General features: G+C 39.5%; 1 protein-coding gene across 2 annotated transcripts in view; it reads left to right on the top strand.

Moving 5' to 3' along the window:
- UGGT1 (UDP-glucose glycoprotein glucosyltransferase 1) overlaps nucleotides 1-17,561 on the top strand; it is a 114,529-nt gene that overhangs the window by 69,735 nt on the left and 27,233 nt on the right. For both annotated transcript variants that reach the window (XM_046658060.1, XM_046658059.1), the window contains 9 exons: nucleotides 988-1,194; nucleotides 1,962-2,093; nucleotides 2,878-3,008; nucleotides 5,821-5,916; nucleotides 10,090-10,192; nucleotides 11,076-11,155; nucleotides 12,170-12,359; nucleotides 16,651-16,809; nucleotides 17,331-17,416. In XM_046658060.1, the coding sequence (XP_046514016.1) occupies nucleotides 988-1,194; nucleotides 1,962-2,093; nucleotides 2,878-3,008; nucleotides 5,821-5,916; nucleotides 10,090-10,192; nucleotides 11,076-11,155; nucleotides 12,170-12,359; nucleotides 16,651-16,809; nucleotides 17,331-17,416 (1,184 nt within the window). The remainder of the gene's footprint in view (nucleotides 1-987; nucleotides 1,195-1,961; nucleotides 2,094-2,877; nucleotides 3,009-5,820; nucleotides 5,917-10,089; nucleotides 10,193-11,075; nucleotides 11,156-12,169; nucleotides 12,360-16,650; nucleotides 16,810-17,330; nucleotides 17,417-17,561) is intronic.

The raw sequence follows: 17,561 nt of genomic DNA, 5'->3' as shown, positions 1-17,561 counted from the left end.
GGGAAATACAGATTCAGAAGAAGTGCGTGAATCACAGGATAACACAGTGTCACAAAATGAACACACCTGTGTGACCTCCACTCAGGTCAAGAAACAGAGAACGATCAGATTCTTGAAAGCCCTCTCCTGCATGTGGCCCCATCACTACCCCCTTCTGTTCCCCCTTCTCACATTGTAGAATAGGTTTGCCTGTTTTTACTTTATTTAAATGGAATCTTATAATACGTATTTCTTGTGTGTAGTTTCTTTACTCAACATTTTTGAGATTTATCCATGCTATTACAGGTAGTGGTAGTTCTTTTCATTGTGTGGTATTGTATCATGGCTGTACCACAAAGTTTTGTTTGCTTGGTTGTTTAATCTGTTTGATGGACGGACAGTCACATTGTTTCTGCTTTGGGGCTTCTGAAGAATGCTGCTATGAATATTCCTGTATCTGTCTTTGGATACACATAAATATGAATTTCTCTTGCTTATGTTCTTGGTATAAGCAGTCTTTTGGGTTTGTGGGTCCCAGATATCTTCTCCCATTTGGATTCTTATCTTTTTACCCAGGGAGAGATTAATTTTTACTAGAAATCTGGAAAGGCCATGTGAACGAAAGAAAGGTTTGAGCAAAGACCTGAAGAGTGGTTGAGACTTAGGGAAGTGAAGATGGGTTGTAGTGGGGTTGCATGCCAACGTGAGGCATGCCAAGTACTAGAAGAATACAGAATGCACCGGGGAGACACAGGGCTGTGTATTGGATGGATGCTCTGTTTACAGGGATGGTGAGAATGGAGTTGGAAAGGTAGGCTAGGGGCCAGTTCATGGGGGGGTTCAAATGCCTGACTGTGGCATTTTAATTTTTTCTCTATGCAGAGGAGAACTACCAAAGACTTTTAAGAGAAGTATCATTTGCTGCTTATGGAATATGACTGGTGTTAATGCCACTTTTCAAGTTCAAAATATCTACCATATAACTCTTATTTCCCATTTTGTAAATAGAAATCCAGTAACAATGTTAGAATAAGCATGATCAATAATCCTAGCGACGATGTAAGTTATGAGAACACTCAGATCTCCAGAGCAATCTGGACAGCTCTGCAAACGCAGACCTCCAACTCTGCTAAGAACTTCATCACAAAAATGGCCAAGGAGGAGACTGCAGAGGCCCTGGCTGCAGGAGCGGACATTGGGGAGTTCTCTGTTGGGGTAAGTCTCTGTGCGTTGCGTGACGCTGCCTCCTTCTGTTATTTACCACAGAAGTTCGCCCTCAGGGCCTGCCGTGTCCTGTTCCTGATCAGGATTTGTGATTCTAGTTCTGAGTCTCAGAATTTATTTTTAAGTTGGAAGAATCTCTCTAAGAAGAAATAATTCTGCCACATTCCCTTTATTTCCTTTAAACTTGCTAGGTTTCAAGATGTGCGTGATATGAGTTTATGTATATTTTAAGCACAAAGCCATTTATTTTGTATAGTTTTTAAAGAATAGACAATATTTGATTTATTTATGGAGCAGAAAACTGAGATTTAAGTCACTTAATGAGTTTGACGCTTCTGTGTTCTTGATGTGTTTTTAATGTTGATTCATTTATATACTATGTACTTTTGACTAAGTGTTTTGTAGTTTTAAAATTTCTTATAAAATGATGAATATACTTGATGTTTCAGTTAGAAAAAAGGCTCTCACTTGAAATTAGCAAGACTTTAAAATGCAGAATGAAGGTATCATGAACAGTAGTTCGGCAATTGAACAATCACACAAAAGACTCATTCAAGGAAATAAGCATTATTTGATAAGTGGGATGGTGGGGGAAAATGGGAGGGAGAGTAGAGAATGGAGACATCGTAATGTTAATTATTAAAATTAGTTACTACTTTCCACTAAAAGAGGATTTTATGATTTATTCATTATGATTATACATTTTTCTGGTTTGCTTAATAACAATTACTTTTCCTTAATAACAATTACTTTCCTAGGGCATGGATTTCAGTCTTTTTAAAGAGGTCTTTGAGTCTTCCAAAATGGATTTCATTTTGTCTCATGCCATGTACTGCAGGGATGTTCTGAAGCTGAAGAAGGGACAGAGGGCGGTGATCAGCAATGGAAGGGTGAGGATTTTGTCCTGAGACAAGCTTGCCTTCCAGTTAGATCAGTGAGCAGTCTGACAGCGTTCTCCTGGAGCTAGCACGCTCTTCAGACAGAGCCGCTCTGTCTCCAAAGGTGATTAGGGCTTCCTCAGTGCTGATGATCATTTCTACTCCCCTATTTCAAAGGAAGTTTGCTCATTTGACATAAATGTCCTGTGTGAGACCTTCCTGCTGTTTAACTTTGTCCTGCCACTGCGTTAGGTGGTGAGAATGTGGTGGCTCTTGGAATGTGGATCAGTAAGGCCTTTGATACATGAAGTGTTCATCCCCCGTGGCGACCGTGTTATAATTTGTGCAGTCTACATGAAGTTAATGGGTTCAGACGTAGACTATTTCGTAAATATCTGCAGCCGCTGAAATGAGACTTGGTGGACACACCAAAGTTTAAACTCTTAGCGTTTAGAGTAAAATCTCTGATATCTATCCCTACGTCTCTATTTTGGCTTTATTATTTATATTCAGTGAGAATTAATAAAAACTGTGTTGCTATTTTGTTTACTTCAGAGTCTGCTTACTGTAAAAATATTATAAAGGATACAAGTCTACACTCTATGTCGTCAAGGAATTCATAAGTAAATAAGTAACTATGAATTGATGTGGGTTTTATTTTTACTCTCTTCATTAATTTTATTTAGACATGAACAGGTTGAGTCTTTGAAGTGACTGGTTTATAAGATGGCCTGAGGACGGCAGAGGCTGTTCTGGCCTGCTGATCCAGCACTGACCACGTTCCTCTTCTTCGCAGATCATTGGGCCACTGGAGGATAGTGAGCTCTTTAATCAGGACGATTTCCACCTCCTAGAAAATATCATCTTAAAAACTTCGGGACAGAAAATCAAATCTCATATTCAACAACTTCGGGTGGAAGAAGATGTGTAAGTTTTGCCACACAAGAAATTAATTATGTCAGAGTCCATGTCATAGGGGCTATATTAATTGGACTTTCCTCATGCAGCCTACTCCAAGATGTTTTATTTCCAGCTGTAAAATATAATAATGCTCTTCAAGTATTTGTTTATGCTTCTGTTGAAACAAGTTAATTTATTTTGTAGCCAACTATTTAAAGAACTTAATTAGTTCTCTCCATTTTTTTTTTTAACTTTTGATTGTGGAAAATTTCAAACATATGCAAAAGTAGAGGGGTGAGTTGGAATACTTAAGTAACCTCATTATCTCTTTAATTACCCTTCAGTTTTATTTTGTTTAGGGAAGGAAAGGCAAGTCAAATGCTTCTTTTCCTTTATTTACTAGTTTGGCATAGTGAGTTGTTTCCCTTGCATCTCCAAAGGTGATGATGAGTTAGTTAGCGTTGGTTTTTTATTTTTATTCTTTCAGTGTTATTATTAGCTAATATATTTTAGTAAGTTATTTCTCAATGGAAGAAAATAAATTATTTGGCTGGTCCATATACCTGCTGTGTAACTGGAGCCCATAGTCATATACACATGGTTTCTGCATTGAATATCAAATGAATGTGTGGTTGGATGATGTATTTTTGTGTTTAGGTTTTTGGGGAACCATCCATATCTTTTTCCACAGAGGTTGTACCATTTTACTTTCCCGCCAGTAGTGAGTAAGGGTCCTAATTTCTCCACACCCTTAACACTTGCCGTTTTCTGTTTTTTGAAAATACCCATTCTAATGGGTATGAAGTAGTTTCTCCTTGTGGTTTGATTTGTACTTCCCTAATGATTAGTGATGTTGAGCATCTTTTCATGAGCTTATTGATCATTTGTATATCTTTGGAAAAATATCCAAGTCCTTTGCTCATTTTGAATTGTTTGTTTATTTTTTTGCTGTTGAGTTGTAGGAGTTCCTTATATATTCTGGTTATCAATCCCTTACAGATATATGATATGCAGATATTTTCCCACTTTGTGGATTGCCTTTTCACTCTCTTGATACTGTCCTTTCATGCATAGTTGGAGGATATAAAATTTTAATGTTCTGAGTTTTTCCTTCACCTTTTTCGTATACCATCATGCTGCAGGGTTCAAGATGCAGGTCCTAGTGGAGTGTTGACTTTGATAGCTGCCGAAGTATTCCTTTTGCTAAGTCTTGTGTGATATGGAAAGGAATCTTTTTTGCTCTCAGCCAATACTAGGGCTACCAATACAGAGGTTCCCTCCTACCTCAGTGACTCTTGAGTGGTGCCCCTTGTTCCGGCCTATCAAACACTTCCCTGATGCAGGCCAGGAGGTCCTCCATGCCTTGAAGCCACCATGTCATGGGCATAGACTTGGTGTGGTGTGCCCTTGGATCACTCCTCTCTCTGGAGGCTTTGTGGGGAGCCCCTTGGAGTCTTTGTGGACTATACAATTGCCAGATTATGCACAAAAGACTTGCCCTTCAACAACCAGAGATGGCTCTGGGTCTGTCCTGGGTGAATTTAGGGAAATAAGGTAGTCATGGGGCTGTCAAAAGATTGATGGTAAAACTGTTAGGCTTCTTAGAGTTACCTTGCCTGCCTAGGGTTTTCATTAGTGCCAGCACGGCTCCACCTTGGGGAGGCCCCCCTGTGGCAGCCACAGCTTCGTTTCATGCCCCATACCTGCAGCCAGGAGGCCGTCCTCAGCTTTCTGCAGCTCAGCTGCAGGCTCTTGGATCCTGGTGCTTCAGGAGCCTGTAGGGAGTTCCTTGTTTGTCTCTTCTCCCCAGTCCACACGGCCAGGTTTTGTGGCAGTGTTGACACATCACAGGAAATGGCCTGTATCACATGTATTCAGAGTTAGTATTGAGAAGTACCAAAAGAGGCAATTTGATATAGTTGTTTCCTTCGGTGAGAAAAAGCATAGGCTTGATTCCAGGTCAAATAAGTCCACAAGTGCTCTTTGAGAATTCTTAGAATTTAGTCCTCGGTTCAACGGATTAGAGCATTTTTTTCAGTCTCATGATTTAGTTCAAGATCTTCTTCAGTTAGAAATCCACTTTAGAAGAGGTGGGGAAAGCAGAATTGCTTTCCTAAGTTGTTCACTGCAGTGTTGATTGTAGCAGTGAAATAGGAGACAATCTAGATGTTCAACGTATATCCATAATATAATATTATGTAGTCGTTGCAAATATTGAAGGACCCCATATTTATTAGCCAACAAAAAGATGTTTATAATATACTGTTAAATGAAAAATCAGGTTACAAAATAATATAATCCTACTTTTATATATATATATGTGTGTGTGTGTATATATATATATATATATATTTAAAATATAGAAGAATCATGAACCAAAATGTTATCAGTGCTTATTTCTTAATAACGGTATTGGGTGTATCTCTGTTTTCTCTTTGCATTTTTTTTCTGGTGAGTTGTTACTCCAGTACTCATAAGAAGTAATAAAGTTCTTCAGAAGAGGATGAGGGAGAATGTAAATAGCACTCACCGACAGTGTGTGTGGGCCAGGCCCTGAGCCAGGTGCTTCCCCTGTTGAGCCAGTGCAGGATTTACAAGAGCCGCGCAAAGTAGGGGTGATCTCCGTTTCACATATGGAAAAGCCAGTACCTTCCCCAAGGTTATGAAACTAATCAGTTACAAAATCAGTACTTTTTCTCATGCCTATTAGTACAAAGTTCATGCTTTCTTTAAACCATCTTGTTCGGCGTTCAGTACTTAGGCTGATTACGTTATGTTCAGCAATTATTGGAAAAACCTTCAGTTAAAGAGATGCTAAATTTTCACCTTTGTCTTTCAGGGCAAGTGACTTGGTAATGAAGGTGGATGCTCTCCTGTCAGCTCAACCAAAAGGAGATGCAAGAATCGAGTACCAGTTTTTTGAAGACAGACACAGGTATAGAATTAACGTTGAATTTGTGCATATTCTTGGACATTAAACTCAAGGTTGGCTTTACCTTGGCTCCTTTATTTTTCCATATAAAATGTGTATATAAGTTCTTATAGGAATGAAAAATTTGTCTCATGTGCAGTTTTAGATATGTTCATAAGTAAAATTCATATACTGATTTCAGTTGCATAAAAGTTGACATTTATTTCTAAATAAATCTGCACTAGTTCTGAATGCACCCTTTTAGAAAACAGCATTTAATGAAGCAAGTGAGTTGTAATTTTCTGCTAGTCAAGAATAAACGGAAGTTGTTAGAGCACTTGTCTCCTTCATCTTTTATTGAAAACTGCTTTGTTTTCAATAAAATAAAAGTAAGTTTAGCATTATGAGAAAGTCCTTGCCTTTTGTTTTCCAGTTTTTTATTTTGAAAATTTTCAAACCTAGAGAATAGTTGAAAGACTGTTTCACTGAGCACTCAAATATCTTTAAGCTAGCTTCACCAATTGGGAGTGCTATGCCACGTCTCTCTGTCGTCTGTGTGTGTATGAACGTGTGTGTGTCTGTAGTGTGTATGATGTATATCTATGTTTTTGTACAAACGTACCCGCACTCACATTTTTTCTGAACCATTCGAAGGTGCGTTGCAGATGTCGTTACACGTCATGCCTGAATCCTTCAGCATGTGTCTCCTGAGTACTGGGAGCTCCTCCACAGTGCTGTGAGCATACCTCAGCAGTTTAACCTTGACACAGTAATATTAAGTAATGCACAATCCAGGTTCAAATCTCCCCCGTGCCCCAGTAATGGCCCTTTACAACTGTTTTGTTTTTGTTTTGGTTCCGATCACACATTGCAGTTAACTGTTGTGTCTTTTTAGCCACAGTTCCGTGCTTTTTGTTGTTGTTGTTGTTGTCTTTTATGACAGTGGCTTTTTTAAGAGTCCAGGCCAGTTGTCTTGTGGAATGTCCCACAGTCTGGATTGTTTCCTGATGGTTAGACTTAAGACTGACTTGTTTTTAGGAAGAAGCCTGCAGTTGATGGATGTGGCCCCGCCTTATGGGGCAGGAGTATATCCGGATTGCGCCCTGGAGTCACCAGGGCGGCTTTCGACAGGGAAGCCTGCACCCTGCTCCTCGGTCATTCTGATTCAAATGGTCTGTAAGGTTCGACTTTGGTTTAGCTGACCTGTGCTTTCTCACAGCTGGTCCTTGTGGGGATCAAATCCAGGCTGGAATGGAGACCCTCTTCTTTCTCCCTGGCTGCGTGTCCTAATTTCTTCTGTTGCCAGAGGGTGAAGACTTCTGTGGCTCCCTGCTAATACCCCTAGTTGGATTTTGCCCATTAGCACCCATCTTCTCATCACTCTGTGTACTTTCAGGAAGTAACTCATCATCTGGTTACTACTGCAGCAAACGTATTTCCTAACTGACCTGCCATGTTGTTTGCCTTTCATAGCCAGGGTAGTGAGTACTGAGCAAGAACTCTTCCCTTTTCAGAACATCATTTTCCCCAGGAGTTTTATGTAATTAAAATACCCTAATTACAAGTTCTATTATGATACAAATTATACTTAGGGAAATTCTTCTCATTGGGGTTGTGTTAGTCAAATGAGTGTTTGTTATGTTTAAATCAGAAGTTTCTTATTTATGCAAGAAGCAAAACGGTCTGAATTATTGGTTATGTATACGCTTGCCCTAAAAATGTGGTCCATGGAACAGCAGCAGGGCATCATCTGGGAGCTTGTGGGAATGCTGGGTCTCTGGCCCCAGCCCAGACCTGCTGAGTCAGCGCCTGCATCGTTACGAGACGCCCCCAGGTGACTCCTGGGATTGGTGCAGCACTGTGTCCTTTGACATTTGCTCTGCTCGCTTCTCGGAAATGTGCCTGATCCCCAGATTTTGTTCCTATGTCTGTCGCTTTTGGCCTTATCCTGGTCTTTTCTCTGACAATACAGTGAGGATACGTAAACATGATGTTGTTCGTTTATATTGTTCTCAATTTCCACACCAATACCACATAACGTGCGCGTGAAACGATGTTTCAGTCCGTCACGGACTGCATCTACAATGGTGGTCCCATAAGATTAGTGCCCTGGAGCCTTGGTGTGTGTAGCTATACCATCTAGGTTTGTGTAAGTGCCCTCCATGATGTTCGCACAATGACAAAATCGCCTGACAACGCATTTCTCTGAATGTATCCCCATTGTTAAGCAACACGTGACTGTATTGCTCTTTTTTTGGCTTTTGTCCTGCCCTCTTTTTTGTTATAAAGATATTGAGGTGGTTAAAAGACCTCACAGAGTTAGCTTCTGGGTATGCTTGTTCTGGATCACCTAGAACACTGGCTCAGAACATGAACGTGTCGTACAGGACTCTGTCCCAAACCTGCCAGGTTTACAGGTTTTGCCCTGGGCAGGCCTGATGAGATGCTCTTCTCTCTAGAGGACTGTTGGATCTCCTCTCCTTGTTCCCTTTGTGAGAGTTTGTATGATGCTATTCTCTTAGGAGCTTTTCCTTTTGGAATTCTAGAGTAGCACAGAGGTCCATGTTATCCAAGGACGGTAGCTCTCCTGCTTTGCCTTCTGCTTAGAGAGTTTGTTAAAATGCAGATTGCTTGGATGTACCGCACGGTTTCTGATTCAGTAGGTCTGCGGTGGGGCTTGCCAGCTTGTTTCCAACAAATTCCCAGGTGAAGCTGATACTGCTGGTCTGGAGCTATACTTTGAGAACAGCTGTATTAGAGTAAAAAAACTTTTGTTGTATTGGAATAATTATTGATGCCTGGAAATGTTAATATGAAAAATTGAAAGCATCTGCTGCACGCAGTCAGAGCTGTTCCAATGGTTATTTCTAAAGCAGTTAAGATTGGAAACAGCCTTTATCACCATTTAAATTATAGTTACCCAGTTTTATTAGTTATGTTCTATTTTGCACTTTTGTTTTCATCCCACTGGGTAAATGTTCTTGCATAAAAGTAGTGGTTAGCATTGAAATTCCATTAAAATATTGTTCAGAGCAAACAAGGATAAGCATTGATTTAAGCAATTAATATTTTTGGAAAATTGGGTGTATTTTTAAGTCCTTGCAAGTTTATTCCTTTTAAAAATGTATCAGAGGCTCCTGCTCTTCTTAAGTCACCTAAGTCAATGTGACTTCAGAGGGAGGCCATGCAACTGGAAGCTCACCTATGGGAAAATGCAGTTCTCCCCAGAAATCCTAGAGGTACAGACTGAAACCTGTCTAGCTTTGGTTTTCGCTTATTCAGAACAGGCGGAATACGTATAGCTTAATGCTGACAGGATGTGGTGAAGTTCGTTTCTTTGCCTGGTAAATTTGTTTAGTTCTTCAGGAAAAGTGACTGATAATATATATCAGCCACAAAAAATCAGTAATCTCCTATCTAGGACTTTGTTGACGCTAAAGAAATTTACAGGTCTGAAAAAAGCTGGCTGTGCAAGGTTATTTACAGGTTGAAAGCCATCGAAATGTCCAGCAATCAGAAATAGCTTAAGTAAACTGTGGCAAAGTCCCTTCATAAATAGAAGATTATTTCTTATTCAGGGTATTTGATATGTAACAATATGGAAAAATCTTTACGACAAGGTGATGGGAGAAGGAAGGAAATTGTTACAAAATTGCAAATATTCTGTAGATACAGCTGATCTTTAGATAGGCATTTAAGAAGGACTACATAAAAATATGCCACAAAGTGGTTGAGTTGGGATGGTGAGATTTTATGATTATTTTCTCCTTTTTCTCTCTTTTTCAAGTTTTCTATAATGTTCTAATGTTTATTTTATTATTTAAAAAAATCAGTGTGTTTCTTCTCTCTTCATAGCCTTGTTGCCAAGTAATAAAAATTGTCATAATTTTCTGTAAGTGTCAAAAACAAATGTCAGAAGCTTTTTGCACTTTTTGGTTAAATGCAATTTCAAGCTAATTTTCTTCTCTTAACACAAATCTTTCAATCCATTTTGAGTTAACCTGAGTCTTTAGAGGGTTTTGCAGACTTTGAGGAAGACGTGATCACAGTTGATCACCATGTAGCCTTGTTGTTCTAGATCTCAAATTTTTCCTGAAATGCTAAGAGGGGTGATAGGTTATGTTGGATCAAAAAAAACCCGAAAAACTGTTTCCTGTTTTCCTCCAGATTCATGTTTTATCTTTTTGATCTCTGCAGTGCAATTAAGCTGAGGCCGAAGGAAGGGGAGACGTACTTTGATGTCGTGGCTGTCATTGACCCCGTCACCAGGGAAGCACAGAGACTCGCCCCCTTGCTTTTGGTAGGGACGGCTGCAGGTAGTCGCAGGCCCTGTGACTCTGAGTGTCGTTGTTCTCTTCGTCATCTTCAAAGGGCCCTGGAAATGCTGCAGGGCACCTTGGGCAGAGCAAAGGCCTTCCTAAAGATGGGTGGTGGCTCTGAAAACAACTTCAGAACCTTTGGTTGGTTATTTCATGTAATTAAGAAAAACAGTTATCGTCCTTATCAGAGCAAAATGTCTTTGAATTAAATTGATTTATGCCATATTTTAATTTATACTGGTGAGGAGGTAAAATGGTAAAAGAATTCTGCTTTATCATTTTCCTTTTTTCTAAGTAGCATTTTTTTGTAGTATGTCCTTTAACTATGTATAAGATATTACAATTTTAAGAAAATTTGTAAAAATTTAGAAGAGCTCTGCCAAAACACAGTTGCCTCAACATTTTTTTTGAGTAGTGTTTGTTTAAGGGTAAAGTTTTATCAAAGTATAATTAACGAACCTTTTTTGTGGGTATATGTATATGTTTTCTTCTTACTCTAGTACGTAAGCTGCCCTGAGGAACCTTTAGAGTTTTCCTTGTGTAGACAGCTGTCCATTCTCCATCTGTTGCTTTCCTGGGAGCAGTGATTTGCAATAGCCCCCTTCTCAGGTGTTTGTCCAAGTGATATGGACTTGTGATTAGACTGTGCGCTAGAGTTGTGTTTTCCAGAAATTTTTCCAGTGCAGACATTATGGCGTTTGTTATCTTAGCATCTTTTCTTGAGATATTAAGAAATGTTCTCTCTCTTAACTCAGGGTTAAGTGATAAATTTCTGAAGAGAAAATGTAAATATTTTGCCTCAAATATTAGTCACTTTCTCTATAGGAAAAATTTTATGTTTTGTCGTCTGGTTTGCTCTTTTAGGTTTTAACTCAGCTGATCAACATGAATCTAAGAGTATTTATGAACTGCCAATCTAAGCTTTCCGACATGCCTCTAAAAAGGTAAAACAAACTGTTTAAGAAGTCACCAATTGAAAAAATGATAAACCTGAAAGCTGATGTTGAGCGTTAAGGATCAAATGTGTTTACAGAGGGATGTCATGTCTGAAAAAATCATTTACTTGACTGTGCAGTTTTGCTAAGTTTCTGCTCTAATCAGAAGTTCTAAGAACTTAGTGTGGCCCAGGCGCGATTAGGTGGCATGAACTCAGGCTACTTGCTTTTGTGCTTGTCTGTCTTTTTGTTTTTTCTGGGCAGGATTATATTATTTTCTAGTTTTCAAACATTTGAATCAATGTAACTATTAATTTATCTAGTTCAAACGTGTTTTGGTACAGAAAGACACTTGTCTCTCCTTTTTCATCTTAGAAGAACAGTCATTTCTAGTGGACTATGTCATCAGAAGCCTGCTGAGGCTTATTTGCATGTTTCTTGAGAAGTTGAGCAGGCTTAGCTTTGGAGTGGTCATTTATGAAAAAGTTAGATAAAAAGCAGTTAATAGTAATAGTGTAGCACATGTTGGGGCTATGAGAGGTTCCTCACTTGCAAATGTACTGTGTTCTGTGAATTGAAATAGTGTTTGAAAGTGACAGCTCTCACCATTGTCTTTGTATAGGAGAAAGGTTTCAATTATGACGTATAGTGGTTTCAGGGCTCGCTTGAGAACCCAGTCACCATTTAGGACTTTGTTTTTAAGAGAAAAACTAATTTTTCTCACCAAAGGGAGACACGCGGTCAGGAAATGCTCGCGACCGCAAGAGCAGCCACCCACAGCAGTACAGGAAAGAATGGCCTCCCCTCTCAATCCTGTCCCTCTTGCTCTTCTCTTGCATCTGCAACAACCACAGAAGGTATAATTAGATCAAGAGATGGTTTTGGAAACACTTTTCTCAGTCTGGAAGGCTACCCCTCCAAATCTAGGTTGTCTTAAGCCAGTTGTTTACCTGTGTGGATCACTGTAAACTCAAGGACTGTGGTTGCATTAAAAAAAACTAACATTTTCCTTTTCAATTTCAGCTTTTACCGTTATGTCTTGGAACCAGAGATTTCTTTCACTTCAGACAATAGCTTTGCCAAGGGTCCAATAGCAAAATTTTTGGATATGCCACAGTCTCCTCTGTTCACTCTGAATTTGAACACACCTGAGAGTTGGATGGTAGAGTCTGTCAGGACACCATATGATCTTGATAATATTTATTTAGAAGAGGTAAGAATATCATTGCTTCCAAGTATCAAATCGTGTGTAAAACCTGTTAAAGATGTAGTGGTGGTAGTCTGTGACTGAGCAGGCTGGATTGCAGTCTGGCTGTGCTTCTGAGACAGCAGTTCTCAGGTATAATTGTATTTTAAAAAAATAGCTTCATTGAGATCTAATTCACATACTATAATCATTGTTTTAAAGTATACAGTTCAGTAGTTTTAGTATATTCACAGAGTTGTGTAACCATCACCACTACCTAATTTTAGAATGTTTTCATCACCCCCGAAAGAAACTTCATACCCATTAGCAGTCACTCCCCATTCTCCTTGGCCCATGGCTACCACTAATCTATTTTCTGTCTCTATGGATTTGCCTATTCTGACATTTCATCTAAATAGAATCATGTATTTTTGTGATTAGCATCTTTCACTTAAATTATTTTCAAAGTTCATCCATGTTGTAGCATATGTTAGTACTTCATTCCTTCTTAATGCCAGGTAATTTTCCATTGTGTGGCTATACCACCATTTATTTCTCCATTCATCAGTAGACATTTGGGTTGTTCCTACTTTTTGGCTGTTATGAATAATGCTGCTATGAGCATTCGTGTACAAGTTTTTGTGGAAATGCTTTTATTGCTCTTGGGTACATACTTGGGTGTAGAACTGCTGGATCGTATGGTAATTCTGTGTTTAACCTTTTGAGGTATTGCCAAACTGTTTTCCAAAGTGACCTCACCATTTTCCATTCCTGCCCTAATGACAAATGATGTTGAGCATTTTTTCATGTGTTTATCGGCCATTTGTATATCTTCTTTGGAGAGATGTTTGTTCAAATCCTTTGCCTATTTTTTAAAATTGGTTTGTCTTTTTTTGTTGAATTGGAAGAGCTCTTTATATATTCTGGATATTAGTCCCTTATCAGATATATGATTGGCAAATAGTTTCTTGCATTCCGTGAGCTGTCTTTTTACTTTCTGGATAATGTTGTTTGAAGCACAAAAGTTTCTAATCTTAATGAAGTCTAATTTACCTATTTTTTTCTGAGACAGCAGTTCTCAGGTTCTCAGGTTTGTTGCTTGTGCTTTTTGTGTTACATCTAAGAAACCATTGTTTAATCCCGGGTCACAAAGGTTTTACTCCAATGTTTTCTTCTAAGACTTTTCAAAATTTTAAACTCAGATTTAGGCCTTTGATTCATTTTGAGTTAATCTTTGTGTATGGTGTGAGGTGGGGTTTCAGCTTTATTCTTTGAGTGTGGGTATGTAGTTGTCCCAGCACCATTTGTTGAGAAGACTGTTCTTTCCCAGTTGAATGGTCTTGGTGCCCTTGTCGCTGTTCAGTTAAGCCTAAATGTGGGGGCCGGCCCCATGGCTGAGTGGTTAAGTTCCTGCGCTCCACTTCACCCTCCTGGGATTTTGCCAGTTTGGATCCTGGGCACCACTTAGCAGGCCATGCTGAGGCAGTGTCCCACATAGCACACCCAGAGGCACTCACAACTAGAATATACAACTATGCACTGGGGGGCTTTGGGGTGGAGAAGCAGCAGCAAAATAAAAAAAGAAGAACATTGGCAACAGGTGTTAGCTCAGGTGCCAATCTTTAAAAAAGAAAAAAAACCCCAAAACCCTAAATGTGAAGGTTTAATTCTGGACTCTCAATTCTATTTCGTTGATCTATGTGTCTGTCCAGACCCACTGTCTTGTTTACTGTAACTTTGTAGTAAGTTTTGAAGTTGGTAAGTGAGTTTTCCAATTTTGTTCTTCTCTTTCAAGATAGTTTAGGCTATTCTGGATTCTTTGCAGTTTGGAATCAGCTTGTTAATATCTGCAGAAAAGGCTGTTGGGATTTTGCTAGGGATTGTATTAAATCCCTAGGTCAATTTGGAGAGTGTTACCATCTTAGTGGTATTAAGTGTTCTGATCCACTAATATGGGATGTCTTTCCATTTATTTATGTCTTGTCTTTCTTTCAAAAGCGTTTTGTAGTTCTTAGTATACAAGCCTGTATAAGATCACATCATCTACAAATAGAGGTAGCTTTACTTCTTTTTTTACAGTCGGGATGCCTTTTGTTTAATTTTCTTGCCTAATTGGGAAATTTTAAAATTAGTAATTCACTCTCTTGTTATAGATCTATTTCAGTTTTCTCTCTCATCTCAAGGCAGTTTGTGGAGTTTGTGTCTCTTAGGAATTATCCCTTCTGTCTAGCTCCTCCGCCTTGTTGGTATACAGTTATCATGGCGTTTTCCTAGAGTCTTTTATACTTAAGTTTAGTGGTGATGTCTCCTTTTCCTTGTTGATTTCAGTAAGTTGGCTCTTCTCTCTTTTTTTCCTCATCAGTCTAACTGAAAGTTTGTCAGTTTGTTGATATTTTCGAAGAACCAGCTTTTGGTTTCATTGCTTTTGCTCTATTGTTTTTCTGTTCTCGATTTCATTTATTTCCATATAATTGTGTTTTGAGTCTCTAAGGTCCTTTTCCCCTAATCTGTCTTCCAAGATGGAGAGCTCATAAGTGTAACTTCACTCATCCCTCTCCTTAGTCCTCACTCTCTGTGCCTAGCTCAGAGTGTGTTAACAGAGGAAGTAAAAGACATTGTCTTGGGGCCGGCCCGGTGGCGCAGTGGGTAAGTGCGCACGTTCTGCTTCGGTGGCCCTGGGTTCGCCGGTTCGGATCCCGGGTGTGGACATGGCACCACTTGGCACGTCATGCTATGGTAGGCGTTCCACATATAAAATAGAGGAAGATGGGCACAGATGTTAGCTCAGGGCCAGGCTTATCAGCAAAAAGAGGAAGATTGGCAGCAGATGTTAGCTTGGGGCTAATCTTCCCCCCCAAAAAAATAAATAAAAAAAGACATTGTCTTTACTTTCAAGGAGTTTATAATGTCTCAGAGCCTCCTTCCTTTTTAAGACATTTGTCTCTCTATCTGCCCCAAATATTTCCTGCTTCAATTGAAGCCTGTTTCCTGGTTCTGTCTTCTTGGGAAGTGGGAGACAGGAATCTTGACGATAGTTACCAAAGGACTTCTCAGCCTTTTTTTCATTAGGTGAAATAGTTTCTTTAAGAATAATCCCTTAGGTGCTAAGTTAGGGGCAGGGGGAGAGAGAGAGTACATACACTTGCCTTGCTCCCACCCTAGTCCTATCCATCATACTTTTAATAAGTAGGAAATACAGTCTGTGCCCTTGAGGAACCAGCTTTTGTTGAAGGGATTATAAAATGGCCCCGAAAAGCACTAAAGAACAGTTCAAGGAAGTATAGAATCGAATGCAAACCAGGTTTCTTCCATATCTTCAGAGTTTTTGCTGCTCTTTCTTAGGCTTCCTCCAGTTTCTCTGCACTCCACTGAAAATACAGAGCCCAGGACTTTGTGGGCATATGGAGGTTTACTTCTAAGCTCTTATTATTGGACTTTCAGAATTTAGTGTTGCAGTAACATGTTCAGATTCAAATAGTACATTATTAGCAGTAGATAGGGTTCCAAACCAAGTCTGAACAAGCCTGGGATAGAAACTCTTTAAGTAGCTGAAGCCAAGCTGTCCTGAGACCCTATGGTTCTACCGTCTTTTCTGCAAGGAATTAGCAATAGTTTAGGCAGTTGGTGCAGAACATGAATGGTTTATGCCATTATGTAGCCGTTACATTTTGGGGATTTGCGTTTAGAATGGCAATATTTTCAGCTATATTCCAAGGCCAAGATGAATTTGCATTTTTTTCTCTGATGTTTTTCTGCTCTTTCTCATTGTTTCTCTGTTTCTCATATAAGTTAATCCTTGTGGGGTTGTCTTTATCTGTCTTCTCCACTATTTAGCTTTTAGATCCATACATTCTTTCAGCAGTTTATTGGGTGTGCTTTTCCCCGTATCACCTTCCCGGATCGGAGTCTTATCTTCTTGTCTGTACTTTTGGAATAACCTCCTTATTGTTTTTTCTGTGTCCTTTTTCCTGACTCTCTTTCCAACCCACCTGAGTTTTTAAAATTATATGCAATTGTTAACCGCCAGCACAATCAAGATGTAGAGCATTTCCATCACTCCAGAAAGTTCTCTCATTCCTCTTTGCAGGCAGTGCCCCCTGCCCCAGCCCAGCGCAGTGGCTGGTCTGTTTTCTGTCACTATAGTTTTGCCTTTTCTTGAATATCTTATAAATGTGATCATACAGTATGTAGCCCTTTATGTCTGGCTTCCTTCACTTTGTGTAATGCATTTGCAATTCATCCATGTTGTTGCATATATCGTAGTTGGTTTCTTTTTGTTGCTGCGTAGTCTTCAAGTGATTTGATTTTGAAATTGCAGGTGGACAGCGTGGTGGCTGCTGAATATGAGCTGGAGTACCTCTTACTGGAAGGTCACTGCTATGACATCACCACAGGCCAGCCCCCGAGAGGACTGCAGTTCACTCTGGGAACTTCAGCCAGCCCAGTCATCGTGGACACCATCGTGATGGCCAATCTGGTAAATCACCAGTCCATCAGGAGGGGATACTGAGTCACATTCATTTGGGCACTATTATTTATGATGGGCAATTAGCGTTCTGAACATGAGATTAAAATTCATGGCTGACTGAATTTGGTCAATATAAAAATTAGTTAAACTCGTAGACTGGAATTATGTGTCAGAAGACAACATGCTACAATATTCTGCTCTGCCCAGATGGGCCCCTGGAAATGCGTTGCTTATGAGCTGACAGCGTTTTTCTCTCGTGTGGAGTTTGCAGCTAGCTGTTGGCACGTCGCATGTTGATGCTTCCCTGAAGTGCGGCTAGAGGCAGGCTTCTCGGCCTGAGTGGCCTGTATTCGCTGGTGGTTCTAATGTGTAGATTTTTTTTTTAAGAATTGCACTGATTTGTTAACTATCTAATTTAGAATGTAGGTAAATTATCTAATTTCTAATTTAGAAAAAGAAATAACTGTCCCTCAGAAACAACATTTGATATTTCAGAGAGAACTAAAGTTTGTCTTTTCTTCTTGTCCTAGGGCTACTTCCAGTTAAAAGCCAACCCGGGCGCTTGGATCCTCAGGCTAAGGAAGGGGCGCTCGGAGGATATCTATAGGGTCTACAGGTAGGCTTCAGTGGTGCAGAGGCGTTTTTCAGAACATTTTGCAATGAGAATCAGCTCGAATTGAATACTACACCGGCAGTTAGCCAGGCAAAAAGAATTTAATTTAGACTTGTATGTGTGATGAAACAATGCTTTTCCAGGAAAT

The sequence above is a fragment of the Equus quagga genome, chromosome 4 (assembly GCF_021613505.1).
Source record: "Equus quagga isolate Etosha38 chromosome 4, UCLA_HA_Equagga_1.0, whole genome shotgun sequence".
Classification (NCBI taxonomy): domain Eukaryota; kingdom Metazoa; phylum Chordata; class Mammalia; order Perissodactyla; family Equidae; genus Equus; species Equus quagga.
This window is presented reverse-complemented; position numbering and strand designations above follow the sequence as displayed.